The 27142-nt window shown below is 33.7% G+C and overlaps 1 protein-coding gene across 4 annotated transcripts; it reads left to right on the forward strand.

Moving 5' to 3' along the window:
- Positions 1–2160: 2160 nt before the first annotated feature.
- Syt1 (Synaptotagmin 1) lies at positions 2161–27136 on the forward strand. 4 transcript variants are annotated; one of them, XM_064679231.1, is made up of 11 exons: positions 2161–2223; positions 3330–3643; positions 9655–9892; positions 9960–10219; positions 10277–10372; positions 11650–11844; positions 11915–12091; positions 17946–18060; positions 19559–19692; positions 22256–22486; positions 22983–27136. In XM_064679231.1, the coding sequence occupies exons 3-10, from the start codon at positions 9673–9675 to the stop codon at positions 22460–22462; spliced, it is 1404 nt and encodes a 467-aa protein (XP_064535301.1). In that variant the 5' UTR covers positions 2161–2223; positions 3330–3643; positions 9655–9672; the 3' UTR covers positions 22463–22486; positions 22983–27136. The 4 variants fall into 4 exon arrangements, with proteins under 4 accessions (XP_064535301.1, XP_064535303.1, XP_064535302.1 ...); XM_064679233.1 differs by having other exon boundaries at positions 17952–18060; XM_064679232.1 differs by having other exon boundaries at positions 10283–10372.
- The last annotated feature ends 6 nt before the right edge of the window (positions 27137–27142 follow it).

Consider the following 27142-nt stretch of genomic DNA (forward strand, 5'->3'; position numbering starts at 1 on the left):
TGTTGCTTTCTGGCTGTCGGCATTTTGTTGCCGGACATAACGAGTGACGAACTACCCAACTCTTCGTTGATGACAACCACCCACAAATGCAACTTATTTTTTTCTATCTTAACTTTTTGCCTTTGGCATTGGGTATTTAGTGTTTAGGGTCGGACTCGAAATAAAGTTACCATGAAGGACATCAACATTAATTGACTAACACGAAAAAGGCACGTTATAGCGAAGAAAATAATAACGATTATACTCGTAAACGTATTCTAGTCGAATTTGTCCGACTGGTAAATGTATTCTTTGTATTTTTCTCCGAAAAGACATAAGAACAGCTAAAATTATTTTCGGAGTTATTTCTCTGAGTTATTTTTCGATTTGCCAAGCCCCCAATCTTCATCTAAATATGATTATTCAAAAACCTTTCCAGATTTTTCTGGTTGTAGATCAAGTAAAAGAAGAACTGAGATAATCGAATTAAAGACCAATGAGGACGATCTCTTAGAGCATATTCGTAACGTAGGCTTTCGTTCTAGATCACAAGCTTTAAATTTGTATAACATAAAGAAAACAAACAAGGAAAACTAAACTTAAAACTGTGAATGGAGGCATAACAATAACTCCCTGGAGCTCTTAGTTGGCCAATTAAATTCAAATTTATAATTTATAAGCTGCTAATTTAACGGCTGGGCGCACTGAGTGGCAATAATAACAACAACAATAACAACAACAACAACAATTGATATGCTGAATTAATGACAAGTAACAGGATAATGATTTCAGCACGAACTCCTGCAAACAGCAATCAGGCAGAAGGACATTTCTTGGCGCAGCTCAAGTCGGACGCAGGCCCGATCCTTGTCAGTACCTCGGTCAGGACCCAGGCACATTTATAGATTATTTGCTTTGAACATTTGTTTGCTGGGCGCTGATGTCCTGAGCACGAAATGTAAATATGCATGTGTCCTGCTGCCTTGTCCCCCTGATGTCAAAAATGTGTACAGCAAATGTGTCCGTCGGTTTGACTTTATAAATAAGTGAAATTATTGGGAAAATCTATTTGATTAGGTACAATTTATAATTGTAGCTCATCCTTGCAGTAGATCACGTGCGTCTGGCTCTCGGGCTGTTGCCAGGACATGATTTTCATATCACATTTGAATTTTGATTTTGATTTGTGTTTGCCATGCGTAATTGCGCATCGGAAGTGCCGGCTGCCCCATTAATGATGCTGTCTATGCATTTGAATTTTCACATTTCGCAGCACTTTGGAAGTTTATTGTTTGATTTTCGCCAGCTACAAAATGTGAAGCGCCATCTGTCGCACAGTAGCCGTAACGCAGATTCACACTTAAGCTTACACTTTAAAGCTTGTCACAGCTTTTTACTATTAAAGCTTTTGTGCTACCCCCACACAGACAATGTCCTTGCCGGGTTGCTTGCAAAAGCTCTGACATCCACATGCGCGTATACGTTTAGCTATTTCCATTGTCATTGAGAAATATTCTTGGCAGTACGCATGCACCGAAACTTTTCACATTATGGGGACCTTTACTGCCGAAACATGTGGCTGCGCATCAGATGTTTTCAATGAATGAGAGAGAGAGAGAGAGAGAGAGAAGGAATGAGCTTTTGCGGCAGTTTGCGTAAAACTCGCACAGTAAATAGTTACTGAAATCTGTTTTATGATACCATAGTGAAAACAGATTCTAAGATACCATACTATAGTTAAACTAAATGACTACTACTTGTATTATTAATATGACAGATATCATTTTTTATAAATCTTAAATTATAGATTAACTTTTAGAATTCAATTTAAATAATTATATTATCTCTTAATATCAGAAAAATATATTTGAATGATGTTAGTCTTAAAAGAAACATAAAATTATTATGAAAAAAAGCTTTAGAGCTTTCGATCTGTCATCTTACATCTTAATCTAAAATAAGCGTGAACTTAAATCACAGTTAACGATTTTGCGAACTTGGCTCGCCTAATTCATGTCAAAGTCTACAATCTCTTCAAAAGCTCTGCTGTGGTCTACACGGCCAAGCCCCGCCCACCCGCTGGCCACCAACGCAAAATCGATGCCTGACCCGTTTCGCTCTTTTCGCTGGCAACTGAAAATTGTCTGAGGGCTTTTTCCTTGCTGCTCCTTGACTGTGTGGCCCAAAACGCGAATGAACATCGACCGTGGAAGTTGACTGCAAGTGAAAAGCGCTGCACAGAAGGTGAATGAAAAGAAAAAATTCAACAAAAGTAAAATGTTTGCAGAGCCAAACGACAAATAGCAACAGCAACAAAATTCCAAGAAAACCCTTTGCAAAAGTGTTGAAAAAATAATTCAAATAGTTAAAATATCATAATTTAATGCCAATTGAGCTATTACATAAAGCAAAATCCAAACGAAGGGCCGAAAAGTGTTGTGCGTGTGCTCATGTATGTGTGTATGTGTCTCTCTTACTCTCTTTCTCTCTATTTGTGTGGGTGTTTGTGTGTGTGCGTGTGATGGCACGCGCTGTGCTAAAAAGCAGAACATTTTTTGTATATCAGAATTTTTGGCAATGCCTAAGCAAATTTATTTGCGCTTGTTGAAAATTTTTTGCAATAATTATTCGAGTCTCGAAAAAACGCAACCAGAATATTATGAACGGTGGCCTATATAATGAAAATTTAATTGAAAGTGAAAACGCGTGTGATGTGCCTGCCTTAAATATTGATTTTTCCACATGATTTTACGCATCGTGACCCACTAAGAAAATTGAGCTGCTGATTTTAAAATTTATCAAATTGCTAGAGCTCGCAAATCAAGACAAAAGTGGAAAATTGTTATTAATAACTTGACAAAATAAATCCCAAAATTGTACAAGCTAAACAGTGTGTACACATGTTAGTGAGAAGAGAAAAGCTCTAGAGAAAAAAACGGCTGTAAGAAAATCTCTATCCTGAGTTTGCTTTCAACAACGTCTTCGTGCAGCAGCAGAAGCAGCAAAAGCGAATTTGTCCTTCCCCTCAACCACACCAACACACACAGAAACGCAAACACACTTTCACACACGCATACAGACATATAACGGGCAGTGAGATTCGCTCTATCAATATTTACGCATACCATTGTATTTTTAATATTACGTATACGCTCTGTTTTCTGTTCTCCCTCTCTCTCTCTCTCTCTCTCTCTCTGCTGCTTGCATTGCGCTTCCACGTCTGGCATAATATACACAAAAATATATTTTACCACGCGTTGAACAACAAAACATTCCGATTAAATTCGCAACCGTCCTGCAAATCGTCAATCGTAAATCGCTAATCGATAATCGAAAATCGATAACAACAGTGTTCAAATTACATGTGAGACTAGCGCTGAGCAGAGGCCTCACTAGCCAAGCAGCACAACACACATTCAGCCCCCTCACATCATTCACATGATTCGTCTGCCTGCAGCCCGAGCCTGAGACCGTCTTGAGCCTTCCGCCCTCCTGCCGGATCAAAGTTCCAACGTTACGCTTCGCTTACCGTTGCTCAAAGCCCAACAAGGAACAACCAACAAAACAAATAAAAAAACTCAGAAAACTACGTTAACTTCTAATAACAATAAACTATTTGGGTCTGCGCCTTTTATATACATTGGCAACATTGTCTTACTAAAAGGTAAGTACAAATAAAGCTATTGATAATTTATAGCATACTTATTGGGGCATTTATTAAGGAACAGTCTAATCCGCAGATAATAACTAGGCATAAATAATAAGATACATATTCATTTTGTCTTAAGTATCAGTCTTAAGTTAATACCCATTTGATGTTAATAAGATATCTATTATTTAGTCAAATATTCTATTAAGGTAACAATCTAACAATATATATATTCATTTTACTTTTTTGCCTAAGTTGACAGTTTTCTGGGATAAGAAAAGTTATGAATATCTTCAATATCAAAAGATTTATAATATATTATATTATATTCATCTCATCTTAAATACATTAAGTCTATCAGACAAATTGAGTTGCTTTTAATCTATGCTTCTAGCTTCGCTCGAGATAATCTACCTGCCTCGGGGACTGTGTCCTTCAACTGTGCATAAGGGCCAGCTGAACCTAATTAAGCAGCTCTTTGCCTGTCGGCTCTTTGTTAATTAGCTGAGCTGTGAGCCAAAAAATCAACATAAAATATGTACGTAAAATAAAAGACAAAATTAAGAAAATCAAGGCAAGAAGCAGAAGATGTTGAACGCTATAAGCGTTTTTTTTTATTAGCACGAATTATGTGTGAGGTTCTTTTGGTAGAACATATACAAACCGCACATAATTGCCAATAATCAAGTCGACGCTGCTTCCAAAGCAAACACACACACACACTAACAAAGAGTGGCACTTATATATAAATACACACGCACACACTGGCCTGCCTTATAGAGTTTGTGCGTACTTTTGACCCCTTACGCCCATGCCAAATATATTTTCCAAACGGACCCTGATACAATAAACGTGGGAAATGTGTGTGTGCGAATGCAGCTTTTAAGATTGCAGCTGAATAACAGAGTATTGATAGCAATGAAAGCGAAAAGCATAATGATGTGGAAAATTAGTTTTCTTTTTGCCATCGTCATCATCATCATCATCATCGCCTCTGGGAGACTGTCGCCTCAGCAACCTTAACTTGGTTAGCCGTTCGTCTGGGTTTCTTTTTCGCGCTACTCTACCCACGGCTTTTAACTTATATTGTTGCCTTCTCTGGGTTATGTGCGCAGGAAACGCAGTGAAAGAAAGAGAGAGGGAGAGCGAAAGACCTGGAGAGAGGCAAGGCAAAACACATGTCTCTCTCTCTTTCTCTCTCTCTGGCGCGCTCTCTCGCCAAAAGTTTAACCGTTTCCTGCTCAACGACTATCAGGGAATGAAGAAGCTTAACAATTAATGGCTGAGCTTCACTGAGGGTCGCCTTCCTGTTTTCCTCGCCTACTCAAAAAGAAAAAAAACACTTAATTCTATTTCTATTACATGCCAGCGTCATGTTTGTTGCTGTATTCGCAGGTGGAATATTTGGCAGTGCCGTGCGTCTGGGCCAGAGCTTAATTTGTTTTGACAGCCTGATTGTCAGTTCTTGACGTTGACCTGCAATTTGAGTGCCTGTCACTGGGGTAACAACAACAGTTTCGGCTGCTTTGTTCATGTATCTCGCTGCTGCATGTTTTATGAAGTCAATTTATCTTATCGTTAAATTAATTTGCCCCTAATCTAAATGACAACCAGTTGTTGCTATTTTTAGCCTTTTTTGCGCTTCTATATCTCAGGTGCAATGCAGCTGGGCCAGCGAGTGCCCCAGCTTATAATATGAAAGGTCACAATGTGTACGAAAAAGGAGTCGAAGCCTTTAAAAAAGCTAAAATAAAATCAAGAATATTATAATTACAATTCCCATGCAGTTTCAGCTCTAACTTTAAACATAACAAACAAACAAACTTTGACTTAAATGAGCAAGCAGTTTATGTCTTTGTAGTTCCCAACTAGTTTTACCAGGCTAACTCTACTGGGCTCTTTAATGTGTTTGTGTGATAAAAACGTAAAATAAAACACAATTAAAGAAAAAGCTGGTCACATAATAAAAACCAATTTATATAAACAAAAGCAACACCTAGATTATTGTTTACGGCACTCGTTTCGCAGTTAAAACTGCGTAGTTTTTCGTTTTTTACTCGACTATGCCAGACAAATGGGCACCAGGCACATCATAAAAAATACACACAAGCACATGCACACCTAGCTGACCCGTGTGCTTAATGCCAGAAAGAGAGCGAGAGAATCAGAAAGAGAAGGAGAGCGAGCACGCAGCCAAAAGCACAAAAGCAGCGCTGGCAAAATGTCAAATATTGTTGTAGTTGAGCGCAAATGTATGCGACAGTAAAATGCATGCGTGTGCGTATGTGAGTGCGTGTATCTGCGTGTGCTGCTACTAAAAAGAAGTATCTCGTAGATGCACTGCCCACTTGAAGCGTACACAACGACTATAAATCGTTGTGCTGTCTCCTTTGTTGCTGCTTTTATGACAGTATTCTCACATTTTCTCCACATTTTCCTTACAATATTTTCTCAGTGGCCGTTTGGCCTTTTTTATGGAAAACGTTATTCAGCTTGTGATTTGCAGTATTAATAAAACATCACGTACCGAATGTGCCAATTCTGAGATGGCTCTTTATTTCTAGCAAGCTTTTTGTAAGGGGCGCAATCATCTTGCTTTGGACTTTTTTGTGGCATTAATATTTGATGTGTGCTCAAATGAGAACGAGAAAGTGCTTAGAGTGCAAAAAGAGAACATGTAAGCGAGAGTTTTACAAAACAAAATTAAATATTCTGTTACCTTAGACCTTGTTTATATTATATATTTGTTATACATATTATTGAGGATATTCAGTGAATTTCCCTAAAGACGGAAAACCAGAGTTGCAAATGTGGGATCTTAGATTTTAGGCCCTTTGTCCGATGAAATAGTGGGGGCATACAGACGGACGGAAGTGAGCTAGACCGACTTGTGATATACTTTTCCATTGATGCGTTTGTTGCTTTATCCATTTAAAATAAGTTGTAAGTCCAATCCGCGTGGTCTTGGTTTTTCATTTCCATCTATCAAATATATTTACTTTAGCAAACGTAAAGAAATATTTGCATGCTTGATAGATTTCATGATCCCTTCTTTCAGCTTCACACAAAAAGGTCTCAAAATTCTCAGTCTAAATTCATCTTTCAAGCTCAATCTCCAATTGGAGCGCACTTAGTCCAACTGCCGTCAAATTGACACCGCTTTTTGCTTGGGAGTCATGCCCCGGCTTGGGAGCACTTGACTGCTGGGCCGAGGCTCAAATTGTCTTTGGGCTAAGCATTTAAGTTTATTGATTTTGCGAAAGCTGTCGCCAATGTTTGCTTAAGTAACTGCTGCAGGGTCCCAATGGCGTCACAATTGCCGCAGCAGCTTAAGGGCGTGGTCAGAACAAGGCTCGAATGCTTTCGAAAGCCTATCAAATGGCTTTAAAATACTGCGTCTTATAGGGTAAATGCGACTGCTGCGCCCAATGGCCGCCCACCAATTAAGTTTCATACAAAATAAGCAGGCATTTGTATTAAAATTGCCCGCTCATTTAAATTTCACGCATATTTATGAACAAAGTCGCTCGAGGCTGTCTGAGTGTGTGGGTGTGCTTATTTTCCATTATGTGTGTGTGTATTTGTGTGTGACTGTGTGGAGGTATAGGTTGAGTTTTCCGTAGCCTTTGACGTCATTTGGTTTGCGAGCAACCGCAACAGCAGCTTAGCTTAGCTCATTTAGAAGCAACTGGCGGCCACTGTGAGCCTAAATTACGTATACGACATGCTGGAAATGTCAATTTTCAACTTAGCTGCTTATCTTTATAAATATATTTAAACTATTTTGCATATTTTCTTTAAAATTAAGTGAAGTTCGTAAAGTTACATAAGACGTTATTTATATATATGGCAATATTTTTATATATGAATCCTTTTATACATTATTTAAATCAGCTTGGGCAAGTTTAATAATTGGTTATTCACATTTTTGAAAATATATTCAAGTATGAAAATTAATAAAAATCTATATTAATTATTTTTCACTGTACAAAACGGCGCCTTCTAAGAAGGAGCTGCTTGAAATATTCCATATTTTCAATTATTTATTTTCTTTATAAATATTTTCAAGGAGACCGAGAGAAGATAAAATTACAAAATTACATTTCCAATTTGTGGAAGTATGTATAGATATTCTCGGTAACCAAAGTTTCCTCTTTCATCAATATAAATATTGATACAAATTTAAAGAAAGACAAAGGCCCAATAAATTCTGCCCCAAAGCAAAGATTTATCAATACCCAAGCCAAATACCATACCATAAATGTCTCTGTTGCCAGCTCTGATGGCATGCCATTCAACTTTTAATTGGGCAATTATTTTATGTTAAGTTTATCTCAAACAATGTCTACCCAAGTTCTTGCTTCAAGCAGCTTACTGTCAATCAAAGAAATATGAAAGCAACTGGAAAGAAAAATGCCAGCGCAAGGCTCCTGACCGAAAGGTCAAAGGCTATGCGCGCACACACAATGTACAAAAGCGTTTAAATTAAACGTGAATGAAATTGGCTTAGTAAATAATACTTATTTTATTAATAATTAATAAAAAACAAAATTAAATAAATAAAAAAAATAAAAGCGAAAAGGTCACAAGTAGTTTTATCTGAATGAATTAACATTGAGAAAAAAAATTTCAAGAAATGCGAGCGTTGTCAATTTTGTGTGTATGTGTGCGTGGAGAAAGCTGATATTGTGTATGTAAGTGTGCGTGCGCGTTGGGAAAGCTGATAGTCTGTACGAGAGTGTGCGTGTGGGCGCCTTAGTGTATGCGTTCGTGTCCTTGGCATGCTATATATGAGTACTTTTACTTGCTGCGCCAATTGTCGACACCCTCGGCGCATTTCTAGTGTTTCCAGGATATGCCGAGCTAAATTGCCAACGACATTTCTAGGATTTCTTCGCACAACTTTGTTGAAGCTATTTTTAAACGATGATTGGCAAAAGAAAAACAAGAAAACATAAACATTTTTTTAGTTAGGACATTGTTTGGAATAAATTGAGGTCCTTTACAAACTGCTTGCTAATAGTTTTAAGCTTAAGATGCTGGGAAAAAACAGACATGGGTACTATAACGAGCTTATTGTGAAGACAATATAAAACTCAATTTCGTTTTCAATGCTTCGTACATATAACAAATAACTCGAAGTGGAAAAGTCATAAAAAAAAACTTGAGGAATTTGCAGTACTTAAACCTGACGGGAATATGATCCTTAAACTAAGTACTCAGTATTGTAGCAAAACAAAAGAACGTTTCAAATTATGAATGTTAACAACGACTTTATTATTACAATTTTCTTTTCTTTAAAAGAAAAATAAAAAAATAAAGCTGCTGTTGAATTTCCACTTGTTGGTCTGACTCTCAGATACCTAAGCGACTCTGCCTCATAATGCTTTATTTGCAGAGCACACTAATATGGTTATTGTTATTTACATAAATTGACCAATGTTTCCATGTTTCAATGCTATATTATATACTTTAAAAGGAACGTACGGTCGACAAAATATCATGTCCAATTCCGTCATTTATTAGTTTTACTATGATCTTTACACTTAAGCTTCATATTGTCAACACCGGACTTCTATACCACATAGCTTTATAGGAAGAATTGGGCAAAATTTTAAGTTAAGGGTATTCAATCTTCGGCGAGCCGAGGCGATATATAGAATAAGAATAAGAAGGTCGGAACTAATATGTTCGTAATCTGAAATTTTATAAATAAGAAATTTAAGAAAATAATCAAAAAAAAAAATCTTACACAAAATAAACACACAATGTTTATGGAAGTACAATAAAACTTTTCAGATTTTTTCCATTAATTCGAAATACAAAATAAAAGTTAAAATATTATATACTCTTACACCACGGTAATTAATATTGGTGTCCAATGATGATATGAAAACGCAGAGAGAACCACAAAAATTTGGGTATTTCACGAGAAATTAAAGTTAAAAAATTAACAACTTTTAAACATTATATGAATACAATTTTTAGACCTAATACAGTTTCTTAATTTCTGTTGTTTTTTCTAGTCATAACCACAGTGCAATATGCCGCCAAATGCAAAATCGGAAACGGAGCCAGAACCGGCGCCTGTGTCGAGTGATGAGCCGGCGGCCGACTTGGAGGCGGCCAATCAGAAGATAGAAGAAACGACACATCACTCCAAGTTTCGGGAACTGGATCAGCAGGAGCAACAGGCAGCCGAGAGTCAAAGAATTGCACAAGTGGAAACAACAATAGTACCAAAAACAACAACAGAGGCTGAGGGTAGGTCACACATTGTCTACCAAGATCAATCTTGGTTTACAAAATAAATATATATTATTCTATATAGAAGCTGCTACCACCTCCGTGCCGGTCATCAAAAAGATTGAGCATGCTGGCGAAGTGGTCACCGAGGCGATTGCTGAACGCACTGGTTTGCCCACATGGGGCGTGGTGGCGATTATAATACTCGTATTCCTCGTCGTCTTTGGTATTATATTTTTCTGTGTGCGCAGATTCCTCAAGAAGCGAAGAACCAAAGATGGTAAGGGTAAGAAGGGTGTCGATATGAAATCGGTACAGTTGTTGGGATCGGCATACAAAGAGAAAGTAAGTATCTGCAATGCCATCAAATCTTAGTAGTTATTGGGTTCTGGTATGCCATAGGTTCAGCCTGATATGGAGGAACTCACCGAAAATGCCGAAGAAGGCGACGAAGAGGACAAGCAGAGCGAACAGAAGCTGGGGCGACTTAACTTCAAGGTAAGATCCGTGCCTTACATGGCTCATAACCAATTGAACTCAATTTGCAAATGGCCTGCAACAAGCTCTCAACTAATCCAACTAACCCAATACCAGATATAGTTAATGTCAATGCACTGTCGTTGTTGTTATTGTTTTTTACATAAATAAAGGAAACACCTGTCAAGTCAAGTAAAGTCAAGTCGCGTCGAGAGTGCCAGAAATACGTACCTTATCTATAAACTATTTTGCCTTTTTTAACTTAATCACATGCTCACAACATTTCTAGTATTGGTCAAAATAAACACAAGTGATTCATACAATTTCGTTTAGAAACTTCTTTTGATAATCTATTCAACTTGAATTAATATTAGACAATATATTATATTTTTAAATACTTTCAATGTCCGAGAAACAACGTTTTCATACACTTATCGTCAATTGACATCAGCTGAAAGTTAGGCTTGAACTTTACTGGAGCTGTAGACTTATCCAAAAGCTTAAATTAAGAGGATTGTAAAAAAATAAGTTTTACTTAGATTATCCGGCTTGAAGCTGTAATGTGCTTTCAAGTAAAGCTTGAACTCTAAAATATATCTGAGTTATTAACAGTTAAGCTTTCGACATAAAAGCAAAGGGAATGCACTTTATTTATTCGGCTTGAAGCTTTAATGTGCGTTCAAGTTAAGCTTGAACTTTAAAATAAACTTGAGGCTTTAGACTTATGTAACATTTTTAAATCATTAGAAAAATAAAGCTCTTCAGTTCATATTTCAACATAAAATAAATAAAACTCCGGCTTAAAGCTTTAATGCGTTAACAGCTTAAATTCTGAGGATGATTGCAACTCTACAGTTACGCTTTTGACTTAAGCCGAAATAGGTTTCACTTTTTTAATCCGACTCAAAGCTGTCACGTACCTTTAAAGCTTTTAAGTTTTTAATAAAGTTCTGTATAAGTTATAAGTTTAACGGAATTTTGACCTTGCCCAGAACAAACCTATTACTCAAGTACCATCAGCTGCAATGTTATTTGGCATAAGAAACGTCTAAAAATGATTTATCTTGAAAAAGTATTTAAAATTGTAGTAAATGAAATAAAAGTATTATATTTTAAAAAAAAAATCTGCTAAAAAAAACTACACTTATTTCGAACGCAGCACACAAAACACATAACACATTGCAATTTTCGGAAATTTTGTGTAAACCTTTAACTAATATCGTTTGTTTTGTCTCTTTCTTCTTTATGGGAACGAATACCGCACTTGCGGATATTATTCTATAATGTATATATTGCAGCTTGAATACGACTTCAATTCGAACAGCTTGGCCGTAACCGTTATACAGGCCGAGGAGTTGCCCGCCTTGGACATGGGCGGTACCTCAGATCCCTATGTGAAGGTATATCTGCTGCCCGATAAGAAGAAGAAGTTTGAGACAAAGGTGCACCGCAAAACGTTGAGTCCTGTCTTCAATGAAACATTCACCTTCAAGGTTTGTTATTCAAATTTCGATTGAACCTACCTTCCCTGGTGATAGACATTGACTGTGAGTTCGCCTGCAGAGTTTACCGTATGCTGATGCCATGAATAAGACGCTAGTATTCGCCATATTTGACTTTGACCGCTTCTCGAAACACGACCAAATCGGCGAGGTGAAGGTGCCGCTGTGTACCATCGACTTGGCACAAACCATTGAGGAATGGCGTGATCTGATCAGCGTTGAGGGTGAGGGTGGACAGGTACGTAGAGATTGGCCCATGGCAACTCTCACAGTATATAAATACACAAATAATTTTTTTGTTCTGGGGGTAAGGGCGGTTTTTACCTGGTATTTCCATTCTGTATGTATATGTACTTAACAAACTAAATGTGCCTTTAAGTGTCAAATATTTGTTTTAAATTGATTTGATTTAACTTTGGATCAAACAGACACAAAAACAACAACTGTTGCTTATAATTTTGTGTTCATATTTGGGTTTGTTTACGTTGTCCCACAGAACAAGCCACAAACTATAGAAAACAGAAACCAGAAACCAGAAAACAAAAAACTCAAAAAAGCGTGTGACCTATGTAATCTAGACATGCATAAAGAGTATTCGGTATAATCGGAACTCCTCAAAATTGTGTTTAGTGTGTATGTAATTCGCATTACCATAAAGACTTTAACAACCGACCAACTTGGTATTTGTATTTGAAACAAGTTCAATTTGAATAATGTGTCGGCTCCAGTAAAGTATTTACCCCAGCTCCACTCTCTGTCCATAAGTACAACAGAAACAATTTACAAAGACAACAGCAAATAACAAAAAACAACAAAGATTAACATAAACAAATGACAGACAGCAATGCGCAAAACTTTTATTCAACTTTTCCACACCCAGTTCAAAATGCAAATATAAATAAAAATCAATTTTAAATATATATACAATATATATTACAGTTGTAATGCTCCATTGAATCCCATAACAAAACCAACAACAATAACAAAGACAACATGGAAAACAAGCTCCGTAAATTTTTGATCAACTTTCCTGACAAAGTTGATGAAAGATTGTAAATACTGAATTTGATTTCTTTGCACATTTTTCAATCTAACAATTTTAAGCTTTATGATTTCTTTTTTGGTTTGTGTGAAAAATTTAATCAAACACACAAAGTACAAATATCTACAACTGAAATATAAACTCTTCAATTTCTCTTTCTCCAATTCCCCCTCAACAAATTGTTTTCAATACATACATAAATATATTACAAAATATAACTCTTGTTTTCTTGAACTTTTGTAGAAGGTAAATACAATGAAAAAATACTAAACTTTTAAAAAGAAAATACAAAACAAAAAACAATAACAAACACTTATGCATACCCAATTCGTTTAGTTTTTCTTTATCCTATATAACTTGCTCTGTCTCTATGGTCTCTCGCTCTTGTAAACACTCCAACATTCCAATGTATCAATATATTTACATCCTATAATAAAAACAATAATTTCTATGCATCGAACTACACACACACACGCAAACAAACACACAACCTGCTAACCCAACCTATTGTACTATATCCAAGATAATCAATCTTATTTAATATCCCATAAGAATTTACAAGAGTTTGCGCATCGTTCTACAACTTTCTCTTGTTATGTCTGCATCTTTTCTCGCATCATTAATATTGTAGTTGAATTTTTGTATTACTCTATTGAATTGTTTGTATAAGAACTTGTTTAGCATTCTGACATGCAAATAATTACACTGCAATATTATTTTGTTGAGAGGATTTGTGGCATAAAAATACTCTAAACAGCAAACAGCATGGCATAAGAAATATATATAATATATGATTGGCCTACAGATTTTGTAAGGTTCTTATAGAAATTTGTTGCAATTTCTATATCTGATATAGACATGCTGGTAAACGAGAAAAAAAGCTTTAACTTTAGACACAAATTTTCCACTCAACTTCGCACACTTCCCTGTCTGCTAAGTACACAACTTTACCATTCTTTTTGCACCGTGATTCGAACTGTTTTAAGCCCCCAAACAAAAACTAAGCTAACTAATTGCATATAATTCTTAAAGTAGCGAAAAACTTGTGCACACAACAAAAACCCACACATAAAATAAGTCATTTTAAATTGGACCAACTAATTGAATACAAACAAAACAAATACACTAACACACGCTTACCCACACACCCAATTACTGACATGTACACAGAAAAACTATCTACAAAATGCATAAACCCAAATCTCGCCTGCGAATGCAAAATTTTAAAAGATATTCAAAAGAAAGTAAAGGAAGAGCAAATAAGTAGTTCGGTGAGCCGAATGTGCTATACACTTGCAGAAAACATCTCAATATTACTATTTGTTCAAGTCAACTTTTTTGAAAACTTTCTGCTACTATAATAAATAATAATAAATAAATAAAAATATACTATAAGTAAACAAATACCCTAGTAGACAGATAGCAAAGGGTTTTGTAGATACGAAGGGTAAACTATTCGCAATTGCTGAGAGAACAAAAACTAACGACTGAATCATCCTATATAGTTATGTGATATGTTAGACAGATGTTGATAACATATTGCTTAAATGGAAGTCAAGTTTGGTCTACACATCTAGTGAAACAAAGAAATTTGACCGATAATATACATAATATAATATAATGGTCCGATCCGGTCGAACTCGAATGTATAGTACGGGCCACAGAAGGACAGACCTCTGCAAAATTTCCATGTAGCTTTAAAACTGAGAGACAAGAATGAAGAGAAACTGACAGACGGACATATTTATATCGGCTCGACTAGTTAGACTGATTAGGAATATATTTACTTCATTGTAATTGATAGCTTTATAATTAAGAGAATATTCTTTCACTTTTATAACATAGAATTAACTGCAATGGTATAAATCAAAATGCCTTATTAATTTTACTATTCATTAATAATTTAGTATAAGCAACTAGTTTAGCAACTGAAATAACATATACTCGAACATATATAAAGACACAAGCCAAGAAAAACCAAACTGCATGATTTTGCTTACAAACTATACTCTTCCGACTATATACTCTATTAAGACATTAATGCCACTTAAATAAGTACTCTACACTAACTTTCGACTACACATACACACACACACATAAGCAAACACATACGCAGACACACACTGAGATACGCGAACAACTTGTACACAATCAAATTCGTTGAAGCAAAACATTTTCTTATTTTCAAATTTGCCAACTTATTGAAATTTTAATGGAACTGCAATTGAAAAATTTTTAATATGCTCTTCATTTTTCTCTTTAATTATTTTTGAACGTATCGCTAAAAATAAACAAAAAAAATTCAATCAACAAAAATCTATACAATCGACTCAAAATTCACCAAATTGCAACTATACAAAAAATCAAATTGAAACTAAAAAAAAAAATTCAATATCAAAACTCTACTTTACTCGAAACAATTTGTCTCATAATCGATAACGACATCTGGAATCCCACTGAATTAATCGGAAACATGTAAGTATCGATACTCTCCTTGGGAGAAACTTCATAATTATCGTTATTTGCTTTGGTTGTTGTCCTCATAAATGTGTTCAAGTTATTTTCGTTGTGTTTGTGTTTTGTTCAGTTTACAAAAAAAAAATAAAAAAAAACCAAGCAAAAGTTAAAAATAAATTTAAAAAAACATAATAAAATGATTTAACTCTAAACATACGATTGTAAAAGCGTGAATAAATTTTATGTTTTTTAAGGTAATTGTTAAAATGCTTCTTTCGTAATTTGATTACTAGCAATTTTTTGTGTTTGGTTCTTTAACTCTATCGCTGTCTCGCCCGACTGATTAGTGTATAATGCAATTATATAACTATTTATTTATGATTTGCAACTTGTTTGTGTGCTGTAATGTTTAAGCAGAGCTTCGATGACAGTCAGAAACAAATATATAAAACAAATGATCAACAAATGTTAATTTACTATTATTTTTGTTTTCATGTTTAATTTATTGAGTTGTTTATTTACTTTCAATCTTATTTTTATATTCTGGTCAGCATAAACATAATTCACCCAACATTCGACATTAAAGTCTTGAGACATTTTGAAAGCCCATGCAAAGCCAAAACTTTCAATTCAAAAACTCAAATTCAAACTCAAGTCAAAGTAGCGGTAAGTGACTACTCAAAAACTCTCTCTCTCTCTCTGTATTTCTGTTCCTCTGTCTCATTCTGTTACTATATAAAGCTCGCTCGTTCGCTCGCTCGCTCTCTATATAAACAAATTTAATTTAACTATAACTATTCAAAAGAACACATGTTTTATATAGTACAAACACACAAAATATTCCACAAAATCCCCGGTTAGTTTGTACAAATTGCTGGCTTTGGAGAACTGAATTAAACAATTGGCAGTTGATTTCCCAATCGATCAATAAAATAGAAGTTTGCTAAATCGAATCGAAATCCAAATCGAAAATTTGAAACTGAAAGTTAAGCCCAAACAAAGGCAAATGGTTGCAAACCAACCAAGGGTTTATATTAATATTAAAATACTTAGATAATGCTAGCGAATTCATGTGCCACTTTCTTTCAATTGTAATATATAACTAATTACTCTGTGATGCCTTCATGTACATAGATTTAAACAATATTCACAACTTTAGCTCGTTCTCCTCTCTCTCTATTTTTTTGATTTCCTAAATACTAAGTACTTTTTGAGGCCACGGGCCCCCATGTAGTTATCCAAAGAACGTAGCCAAACTGTACATATTATACGAATCGGCTGTCTTATATCTCAAAACTATCTCTCTATCAACTCACATATTCGGTTTGCTTCTTTTCAACATCAAACAAGAAACAAATATATATATATACATATATAAATATCCGTTTTGCTTTTTGCGCCGTTGGTTTTGAGCTGGGTGACTCGATATACATAAGTAACTAACAATTCGAAAAGAGTTTGTCTATAAGCATTATGACTTGTATCTATTATGAACAGTAAGTCTGCAACAATTCTCTATATAACAACCCGTACAACAAGCACAACAACAACAACAACAACAAAGAAACAACACGCAAACAAAAGTAAATAAGTTTGTTTTGTTTGTTTAGGTTAATTTCATAATCAATTTTCAGTTCTATTTACATATATCTATATACACCAACTATATATAAATACATATATATACAGACATATACTCTTTACCAAATCGAAGCTCTAAGACGTGCAGTAAATGTATTTCCATGTACTTATTTGTGACGTTTTCGTTTTGTGTCAATATTAAACTATAAATAAAGTTAATGTAACCATTGTTTAACTATACAAAAACTGTATACTCCGTACTTCGTACTGTGCCATCTACCAATATATATCCCTGTAAGCCATATATATACGATATATCTATTTGCGTATTTCCTTATTTCATGTGAATTGGGTAAAAATGTCTTACTGTTTATCTTGTGTACCCTTGTTTTTACATATATATCGATTATTTATCGTATTATTACTCCATCGAATTTACCTAGGCGGTGTTTGCCACTGATCCCTATTGAATTGCAGTTGAATACAAAAACAAATTTTAATAATTATGGAGATTCGACTTATGGTTGAAAAATTTTTAAACTAACCTTTGTGTCTTTGCCGAGAATCTAACTAAAGTTCATTTTATATTCTATGAATCGTAATTCTTAATAGGGCTTGTGATTAACTTTTATATCTTATAATAAGAATTTGCATTCATTCGCCACGAATTCAAATGTTCTTCAAAAATAAAATTCTCTGCATTGCTATCGATAACATTCTGTTAATCAAATGTTATCGAATTATCGTTCATCTCTACCGAAGAGTATGCCCAAAGTGTCACAGGATTCTTAAACAGCTTTTGCGAACTGTGATGGTCTCGACCTGCCTTTGTCTCGACCAAATAAAAACCTTTTGCGACCAGTTAATATATATTCGTATATAAATCTTATTAAATGTACCTTTTTAGACTTTATGTAAAGTGTTCAATGTTGTGAACCCGTATTGAATTTTAGCCTATGCACTAATCCAACGAAAATGTTTTTTTTTCTAACTATTTGTCAAACAACAACAGGAAAAGCTTGGTGACATTTGCTTCTCGCTGCGCTATGTGCCGACCGCTGGAAAGTTGACGGTTGTCATTCTCGAGGCCAAGAACTTGAAGAAAATGGACGTCGGTGGATTGTCTGGTAATATAGCGTGCTACCAAAGCGTTGCCAAATTGCGAACAACGATTCCTCACATGAGTCGGATCAATTTCGCAAATCTGGCAACGCTTCAGAGTCTATTTTATGTGCATACTCGTATATAACCAAGTGTGATTAAATTTTGGTATTGCTTTGTTACTGATCTGATTAATAATTTGAGTACACTTTTTGGTTTTCTTTGTTACGATCAAACGGAGAAATGCAAACGGCAAGGCAACGTTTGCAGAGAGCAAAAATATTCAAATTTTGTTCCCTAATTACTTTTGTCAATTCGCAGCATTCGATTTTTTTTCAACTAATTTAGCGCAAATTTTCGACTTGCATACTATTTTATAATACTATTCTCTCTTAAGTAATATTGCGTACGCTAAAAATCAATTAATATCATTTAATACCAATCCATGGATATATTCTCGTCTGGCAACGTTACCATCACTAAAATTTGCACAGTTTTCAACTTATGCCTGGCAGCAGCTAAATTCGAATGGCTCTGGCTCAAATTAGTGGTACATTTAAATTCGCTTGCTTCTAGCTTCACTTTTGCATGTAATCTAATTCTACTTAATACATAATTTCAATTCAAACACTCGCATTAACTACTATTTCGGACCTCCAAGTGAGGGGCCAAAATGCAAAACGTTGCCGCTGAATATATCCAAAAACAAAACAAAAAACAAACAAACCCCAAAAGGGTTATCAAGTTCTTCTAGGCTTTTACAAACAAAAGAACATTTTCAAGTATGTTTTGAAAAAGCAATTGACATTCTTTCCATGCTCTAATGATATTCGATCTGAAATTCTGATGATGAGACTATTTGTATTTCAACTATAACTATATTTTCGTATCTTATGATTTTGTCGTTGTGTGCCTTGAGTTTCAAGAGTTCCCATGTTCTAAAATACTCGTTAACCAAATAACTAAATATATTTAATTTTACAATTTTTAACAATTCTTTTCAAGAGCAGGCAATCGAAAGTGGAAACAAACTTCTTCGATAACTACCGATGAACGATAACCGAGAAAAATATCGTTTTGATGTTATATTAATAAGCACTTTGTAACTCTTGCGATTTTCCATATGTTGATTACGTTTCTATGCGATGAAACCTTAAATGCTAACATATAAAAGCATATAAGAGTTTATTAACTATTTATATATTTGCCACATCCTCCATGGAATTGGCCTGTTTATACCAAAGTTTCTGCTTTCGTTTGTTCTAATCTTTTAATCGTTTGTTTCTTTTATTGAAGTACAATTTGTTAACTATCTTATAACCAATAATATATATATATTATCAAACAAAGTACCGTTTTATGTACCGTTTTTTTCGTTATATGTGTGTGTAAACTGTCAAAAACTTAAAACCCAAAAATTCAAAAGCTAAACAAAAAACTGCTCATCAATTTCAAATTTTTTACTTTATTATTATAAAAGAAAATGTTTTCTTTTTCTTTCTTTCAATTTTTTCTATTTTATAGATCCATATGTGAAAATTGCAATCATGCAAAATGGCAAACGTTTGAAAAAGAAGAAGACAAGTATCAAAAAATGCACCCTCAACCCTTACTATAATGAGTCGTTCTCATTTGAAGTACCATTTGAACAAATACAAGTATGCGAGAATGTATTATACTATCCTATAAAACTACTACTACTCTACTACTACTACTACTACCACTACTACTACTACTACTACTACCTTACTATACTTACGTCTTCTACTACTACTTACTACCTACTGTCAACTGTAACCAAAGCTGTCCTTTCTGAACTATCAACCAAACCAAAACATGTTCTAAACAAGTTTGAGTAACAAGCCCGCCTCCCACAATTAAAACCACACTAGCCTCTTTCGTGCAATTGTTGTTGTTTATATAACTATCCTTTTATATATATATATATATATATATATACACCTTATATACACGTATTGTATATTACATGTGTTGAATACTCGTATTCGTATACCAAACAAATAACAACAATGTCACTTTTACTCAAAGAACTCTTAAAGACAAATAAACGGTTGGCCAACAACTTTCGTATTGCCCGAAAACCCCCAAAAACTCCACCAATTACTCGATTAATCAAATTAATTGTTATATGTGTGCCCCCCAAAAACCAAAAAAAAAAAAAAAACAAATTTAACCGAAACGTATTCTATGTTCAATGTTGTATTTAACCAAAAACCTAAAAAAAAAACACTTTTTGCTTTATGTTTTGTGTTTATATATATATATATTATATATACTTCGCTCAACGACTGCCACGCCCACATGCCGGATGTAAATAATACAAAATATATGCTGAGCGCAGCACGTTGTTTGCGAAAGTCAATCTTGTCCTGATTTGCTTTTACGTTGTGTAGTTGATTGAGAAACTAAAAATATTAACAAATAACAAATTTTAAGTTTTATGCTTAGCTCTGAACTGATTTGGTTTTCAAAATATGTATATCTATTTGTATATGTTCGATGTTGATTTTGACACAGACAATGACAACTCGTAGGTTAGGTCTGTTCCGCTTCGTAGTAACAACTACAGACTCTCAAGCCTCAAAGCCTGAGATACACCCACACAGTCTACCCGTAGTTTAACAATACGCAGAGAGAGATCGACAGAGAGAGAGGGAGCAGTAGTGCAGCCCCCTCTCTTTAATACACCGCGTGTACGCATAGAGCTGTTCGCAATGCAGTGCACGAGTCCATGTGGAAATGTAATGCATAAGAGATTCGATAATTGATGATTGATAAAGAGAAAACACACTCACTTTTAACTACAATACTACAAACCCTATAAACTACCTACTACTCTTTCCATAATACAAACTATCGCAAACTCTCGTCAGCGGCGTCAATAATGCACCACAATATACGGGTACATTATTTTGACACTGTCTTCTGATTTGAATATCGAATTAACCAATCGCACCACCACCACCACCACCACCACTTAACTACAGTACTACAAAATACAAGAAATACAGTACAAGTTTAAAGATATATGCAATCAAAATGAACACCAGCAAAGAGAAGTATAGCGTATCAATATGAATACTTTTAACAACATACTACATACATCTAGTACCACATCCAAAACTGAAAAGAACTCTGGTTACGTGTGCTAGTCCGAGACCGGAACCCCCACCTCCCCGAAAAAAAAAACAAAACAAGTAGAAACGCAAACGTTTTTGTATTATCTGACCAAGAAATGAAGGAAATATGTACGACAAATGGGATTGAATATTATACATTTTCGTTTACACGTATTTAATGAACATTTTTCTTTTTGCTTCAGCTTAAATGTTGACAGCCGAAAAGCATTTTATATTTACTATATAAAAAAACAAATAAAAAGAAAAGTAACTTGTTCATTAGCCCAGGTTAACAGGGGCGAACTATATGTGTACATTTTAACATAAGCTATATACTAAACCACTAGCAAAGAGGGAAAAACTCATACGCTTTTTCATTTCAACAAACTAACAATATATTTATTTATCTATCATGACATTTTTTAAAATTTATTTTAAAGCTTAGTCAAGTGCATGCAATGCTTGTTAACAAAAAAAAAAAGAAAAACCATACAAAACATGGACCCAGCTTTAACTCATTTACTTTAGAATTGTATTTAATGGCGCTTTTTGTAATGCTTGAAAATATGTCGCCCACCTTTAGATAAACCCCCCCCCCCCCTTCAGCTTGTAATTTACTTTGTTGGGACGCTCTCCTAAGCTCTTCACCTAAAATAACAAATGAACTGTAATCTGGCTGACAGAACTTCAAAATTTAAAGGATACACAGGCGATTCGGTTCTCCCGACCGAAACTCTACCAATCTTAACCTACACCAAGTTCTTACAGAGCACCCCTAGCAAAATATTTGTTCAACACTTAGTGTCAACTTTGCCTATGCATAATGCTTTCTAATACTGAGTTTGTAGTGTCGCCTGTCAACAGTAACAGTTCCCTACCTCCTCTTAACCCACAAAACAGAACACGTATACCTCTCTCTCTAAAAAAAATATGTAATAGCAAAAGTTCTTCCATCTAAGAGTTCTATGCTCAACGCATAGCAGCCCCAAGAAAGAGACCGTTTAGATAATAATGCATCAATTATTATACACTGACTAACGCAATGTTTTTGCTATTGCAACCGGATTTGGAAAATCTTTAGAAAATCTGTCTTGTTGTTACCGTTGTGGATTACGATCGTATTGGCACCTCTGAGCCCATTGGACGCTGTATACTTGGCTGCATGGGCACCGGCACTGAGTTGCGCCATTGGTCCGATATGCTGGCCTCCCCACGTCGACCCATAGCCCAATGGCACACTCTCAAGGATCCCGAGGAAACTGACGAAATACTAAAGAATATGAAGTAAACGCTACATTGCTGATAACTGCAGGTTGGTCACAACTCAGAATCTTATTATTTCTATATATAACTATTTGCATTGACTAACTGACTGACTGGTGATCAATATACAGTCCACGCAGTAATACCTAGGAACCTGTAATTTCTGTAATAACTTCCTTTTGGGTTTTGTAATTGGATCTACAATTGGTGAAAATGGTCGAAGAAGTGTATGAATGAGACTGTATTGCTTGGATATCTGACCGAAGGACTTACAAGCGAGAAGTTGCCGGCTCAAATCCAACAGAAATTTGCCGGACATTTGTTTTCTTTGGCATCCCTTAACTTACAGATGTTAAGGATCGGTCGCCCGTGAAAACGAAAGAGAAACGAAATTTGTAAACTTATAATTGTGGAATGTTTGGGACGTTGTTGTTCATCTTAATAATAGGACCTTTATTTATTAAACCCAGAATGTTTACGTATATAATTAAAATTTGAAAACAGTTTTTTTTAATCGTATTAAAAATTGGTCTATTTTATTATAGAATAACAGCACACCTTAGTATCATGCGGATAAAGTACACGTACATACACATATTGAAGATGAAGCAAAACCAAAGAGAACTCAAGCAAACCGTCAACATTGAAATCGTATGGATCATCAGCTACTATTGATCTTCAAGAACCTCAAGAGCCCACAAAAATAAAAACCAACAACAATCAATAAAAGAAATATCGTAGTTATTGCAAATAGATTTGTTTGCGCAGTTTATCAACAAATGAGATAGGCAAACACGACGAAAAAATATAAAACCGCTCCATTCAGAGAAATCTAGAAGTTTAAGTTAAATCCATCACATTTTTATACCTATAAACAAAAGCAATTTTTTGTCCATCTATAAAATTAGAGATTTTCCAATTAGATTTATCAAATTTATTTCAAATTAAAGTCATTTATTCGTTTTCATGTTTATAACATTAATGTTATCATTCGAATAAAAGATGAAAACAAAACATAGTTAAATGAAAATGAATATGGAAATGAAAATGAAAAGAAAATTCTACGAGTATGTTAAAAATTAAATTGATAAAGTCTATATACTCAATATACATGCATACATTTATTTAACGGTAAAAGAACAAACTAAATCATAATTTTAAAACGTTAAGTTCAATAACATTTTAAACTAGTCAAGCGTCTATATAAAAAAAAAAACAATTTTCTTACCAGTTTTCATTTGACTTTGAAGGAAAACAAAAGCTGTTTAAAGTTTATTAGTAAATCGATGAAGAAAATATTAGACCTAATGACAACTAATAACTAGCAGAAGACAAAAGATGAAAATAAACTGTTATGTAAATTATTTATTATATTTAATTATTGAGCATTATGTATTACTGTAACTGTGTAAGTATATAAACATCAACATATATGAGAGTACATGCCAGACATATGAAGCAAAGAAAAATAAACAAAAAACTAAATATATTGCGAGTATAAACAATATAAACCATTTATGTATAACCTTTGCATAGACTTATGTTATGTATACACAATGCTGACGTTTGACAAATCGGCTAAAAACAAAGGAAAAGAAGAAGAAAAGGAATAAGTAGAACAAACACAAATAACATCAGAAACATAAAAGCAAATAACAAAAGTTTAACTTTAAAGCGTGATTTCAATGGAATATATCATCAGTTAAAACCTTAAAGTACTTAACTTATATCGAAGAATTCATCCCTTATGGATCCTGATTTATGATATTCTTTGGTAAACTGTTTAATCTATAAGCTTATCTATTGTTTTTAAATGATTTCCTTTGAGTTGCTTCTGCTCTATGTCGAACTCTTAAGGTTTCTAATACTCCTAACTTTCTCGTATTTGTTAATCATAATTGATAATTTGGAAAAGCATATTAGGTCCTAATAAAAATATATATATATATATACATACTAATTAAATGATTATTAACAAGGCAAAAAAGAAAGAAAGAAAAACAATGTTAAAACAAGAAATATTAAGAACAATAATAGTTATTACTATTTATATTATATTCAAGTATATATATACATATATATATATATACATGAAATCTTAACAATATACATTTATATATAAACTTCTATAATGTTGTGCGGCCTGTGCACAAACCTACTAAATTGGTATTTTCAATGAACTGGCAAAAAGTAAAAAAATAAAAATATTAATAAATAAATAAAAACTGCTTAATATGGCTAAATATAAACAAGTTTAATTGAAAGCATTCCAAGGAGAGCTGGCCATAAATATTATTGATTATTTCCATAATGCAAGTAAAATTAACTATTAAATTAGATGTTTTTGTCCTGTAAAAAATATTTAAAAATGATATATAACATTTATAATAATTATATGTAATAATTATAATGCGTAGATCGGGATCGACAAAGTCCCGCACACTGTTTGTAGTGATGTTCACCACGGCAAAAAACTAAAATAACTCAAACAGACACAAATATAATGCTAACTGATTATACCAATATACCAAGCAAATATTTATGTAATATAATTCATCTAAATTACAAGAACAAAATGGTCTTTAAGACAGGCAAACAAATTCTGCAATAAATTACGAATATTGTTCAATAAACCCCAAAACAAAGAATACGTACTTTGCTTTTCCAAATAATTACTGTAAATTATCAAATTATCAATTCTAAACAAAAACACAAAACTTACCAAAACAACAGCAACAACAGAAAACAAGAACAAACTATATATATATATATAAAATACTTGAATATTAAACAAATTATATGGAATTATATGAAATGATGTTGATTATTGATTTAAACTGATGAATGAATAAAAGCAAATGATATATAAAAAAACTAATTTATATATATATATATCTATATACATATATATATATAAATTTGTATATATATATATGCATATACATATATAAATATTATCGAAATTAAATTCATTTGCGTTTTTCTTCAGTTTGGTATATTTATTTCTAAACGACTTACGCTGTCCCCAATTTTATACGACAGTGTGCATACCTTGACAACATGTACATAATCAAACACACAAACACAAACACAACCACACAGAAATTAAAACAAACTCACACATCCACACAGAGCCACCCATGAACTGACCAAAACAAAAAATCGTACACTGCAGTATGTATTATAAATATGGATGTACTATGATTACCGTTAGCCATACCGTTAAGCATACCGTTAGGCATACAAAGTGTATGCATGTATCTGTATTATTTTGCTACGTTTTCAATGCAAGCAGCGGTAAAAACGCAGCGCAGGAGCCATCAATAAAAGCACAAATCAGTAGTTGGAAACCAAAAATAGAAAAATCAAAGAAAAAAAAAACAAGTATTAATAATAATAGTTAAAAAAATTAAAAAATAAAATACAAAAAGAATATACCAAAAGCTGTAGATGTCCATGTATGTATTTTTATTTTTAGATATTTATGTATGTAATTTATATTCAATAAATCAGGCATAAATGCATTTAACAGCATCATACGAAAAACATAAATAACAAAACTATAAACAATATACTATATATAGAGCGCACCTGAGGATCGGTTTGCGAATTAGATCTGGCAGAGAAAGTTGCACTTACACAAATGCGTGTATGTTTGTGTGTTAGGCGAATATGGAAGAATAGCAAATACAAGAAGCAAGAAATATATAATTAAAAATAGGTAAACCAAAATATAGGGCAATGTTTGATGTTGAATTATAAGTTAAAGGCCACATAGCGTGCGCATTATATGCAAACCCATATGGAATATACATAACATACATACATATTTACATAAATACATGCATACCAGGCAAACAATCTACGAAAAATAGCAAAAATAATTTTATATATACCAAAGAGAATACCAGTAAAACGAAGATTTATACATAATCATTACAGCACCGCATAGTATGAAAAATATCCATACCATATATATATATATATATATAAAACATAATTATATATACTTACCTATCCCATACATTAATAGGTTGCTCTGTTTGAGGCATCTATGTATATTGAATGTGGTCCGTTATTTGGGCATCTCCATCAGTTTACACATTTTCAACAACGTGCAGGTACTTCATGCAGCGGTAGTCAAAACCCAAAGCAACTGGCCACACATTCTCACCACAGTCGCAAAATGAGGTTCACCACATCATTAAGCTCGTTTCGGAGTTTTGTTGTTTATGATAAACTGTTTATAGCTGTTTTTCGAATTTTAAAAAAATTATATTTACTATATAAAAAATAAATAAAAAAGACAAAAAAGAAATCGTATATAATAGTATACATGCATAATACATACAAGTATATGTTTTAAAAGCTCTTACCAAACTTAATTGCAAACTGAATAACTGCAAAGCAAAAGCGATTGAATTATATGATTGATTAAAAGACATACTGCATTATATATGCATTATGATGCAGCTGTATTGCATGCAAGAAGTATAAACTTTTATTTCAAAGCAAAAACAAAAATATAAAGAATTTAAAAAGATAGCAGATGTATGCGGATCTCCAACCGCACACCCAGAACAACGGCGTCTGTAGATATATTATACCACAAACACACTGATGTGAACACACAAATGAAATGACATGAAATGAAAAACGTTTATAAAGAATAAACAAATGTTTGAAACTATTAAAACTACTTCTT

This window comes from Drosophila montana, unplaced genomic scaffold (genome assembly GCF_035044405.1).
Source record: "Drosophila montana isolate Dmon_TW-CO22-7 unplaced genomic scaffold, ASM3504440v1 contig_1_1, whole genome shotgun sequence".
Taxonomy (NCBI): domain Eukaryota; kingdom Metazoa; phylum Arthropoda; class Insecta; order Diptera; family Drosophilidae; genus Drosophila; species Drosophila montana.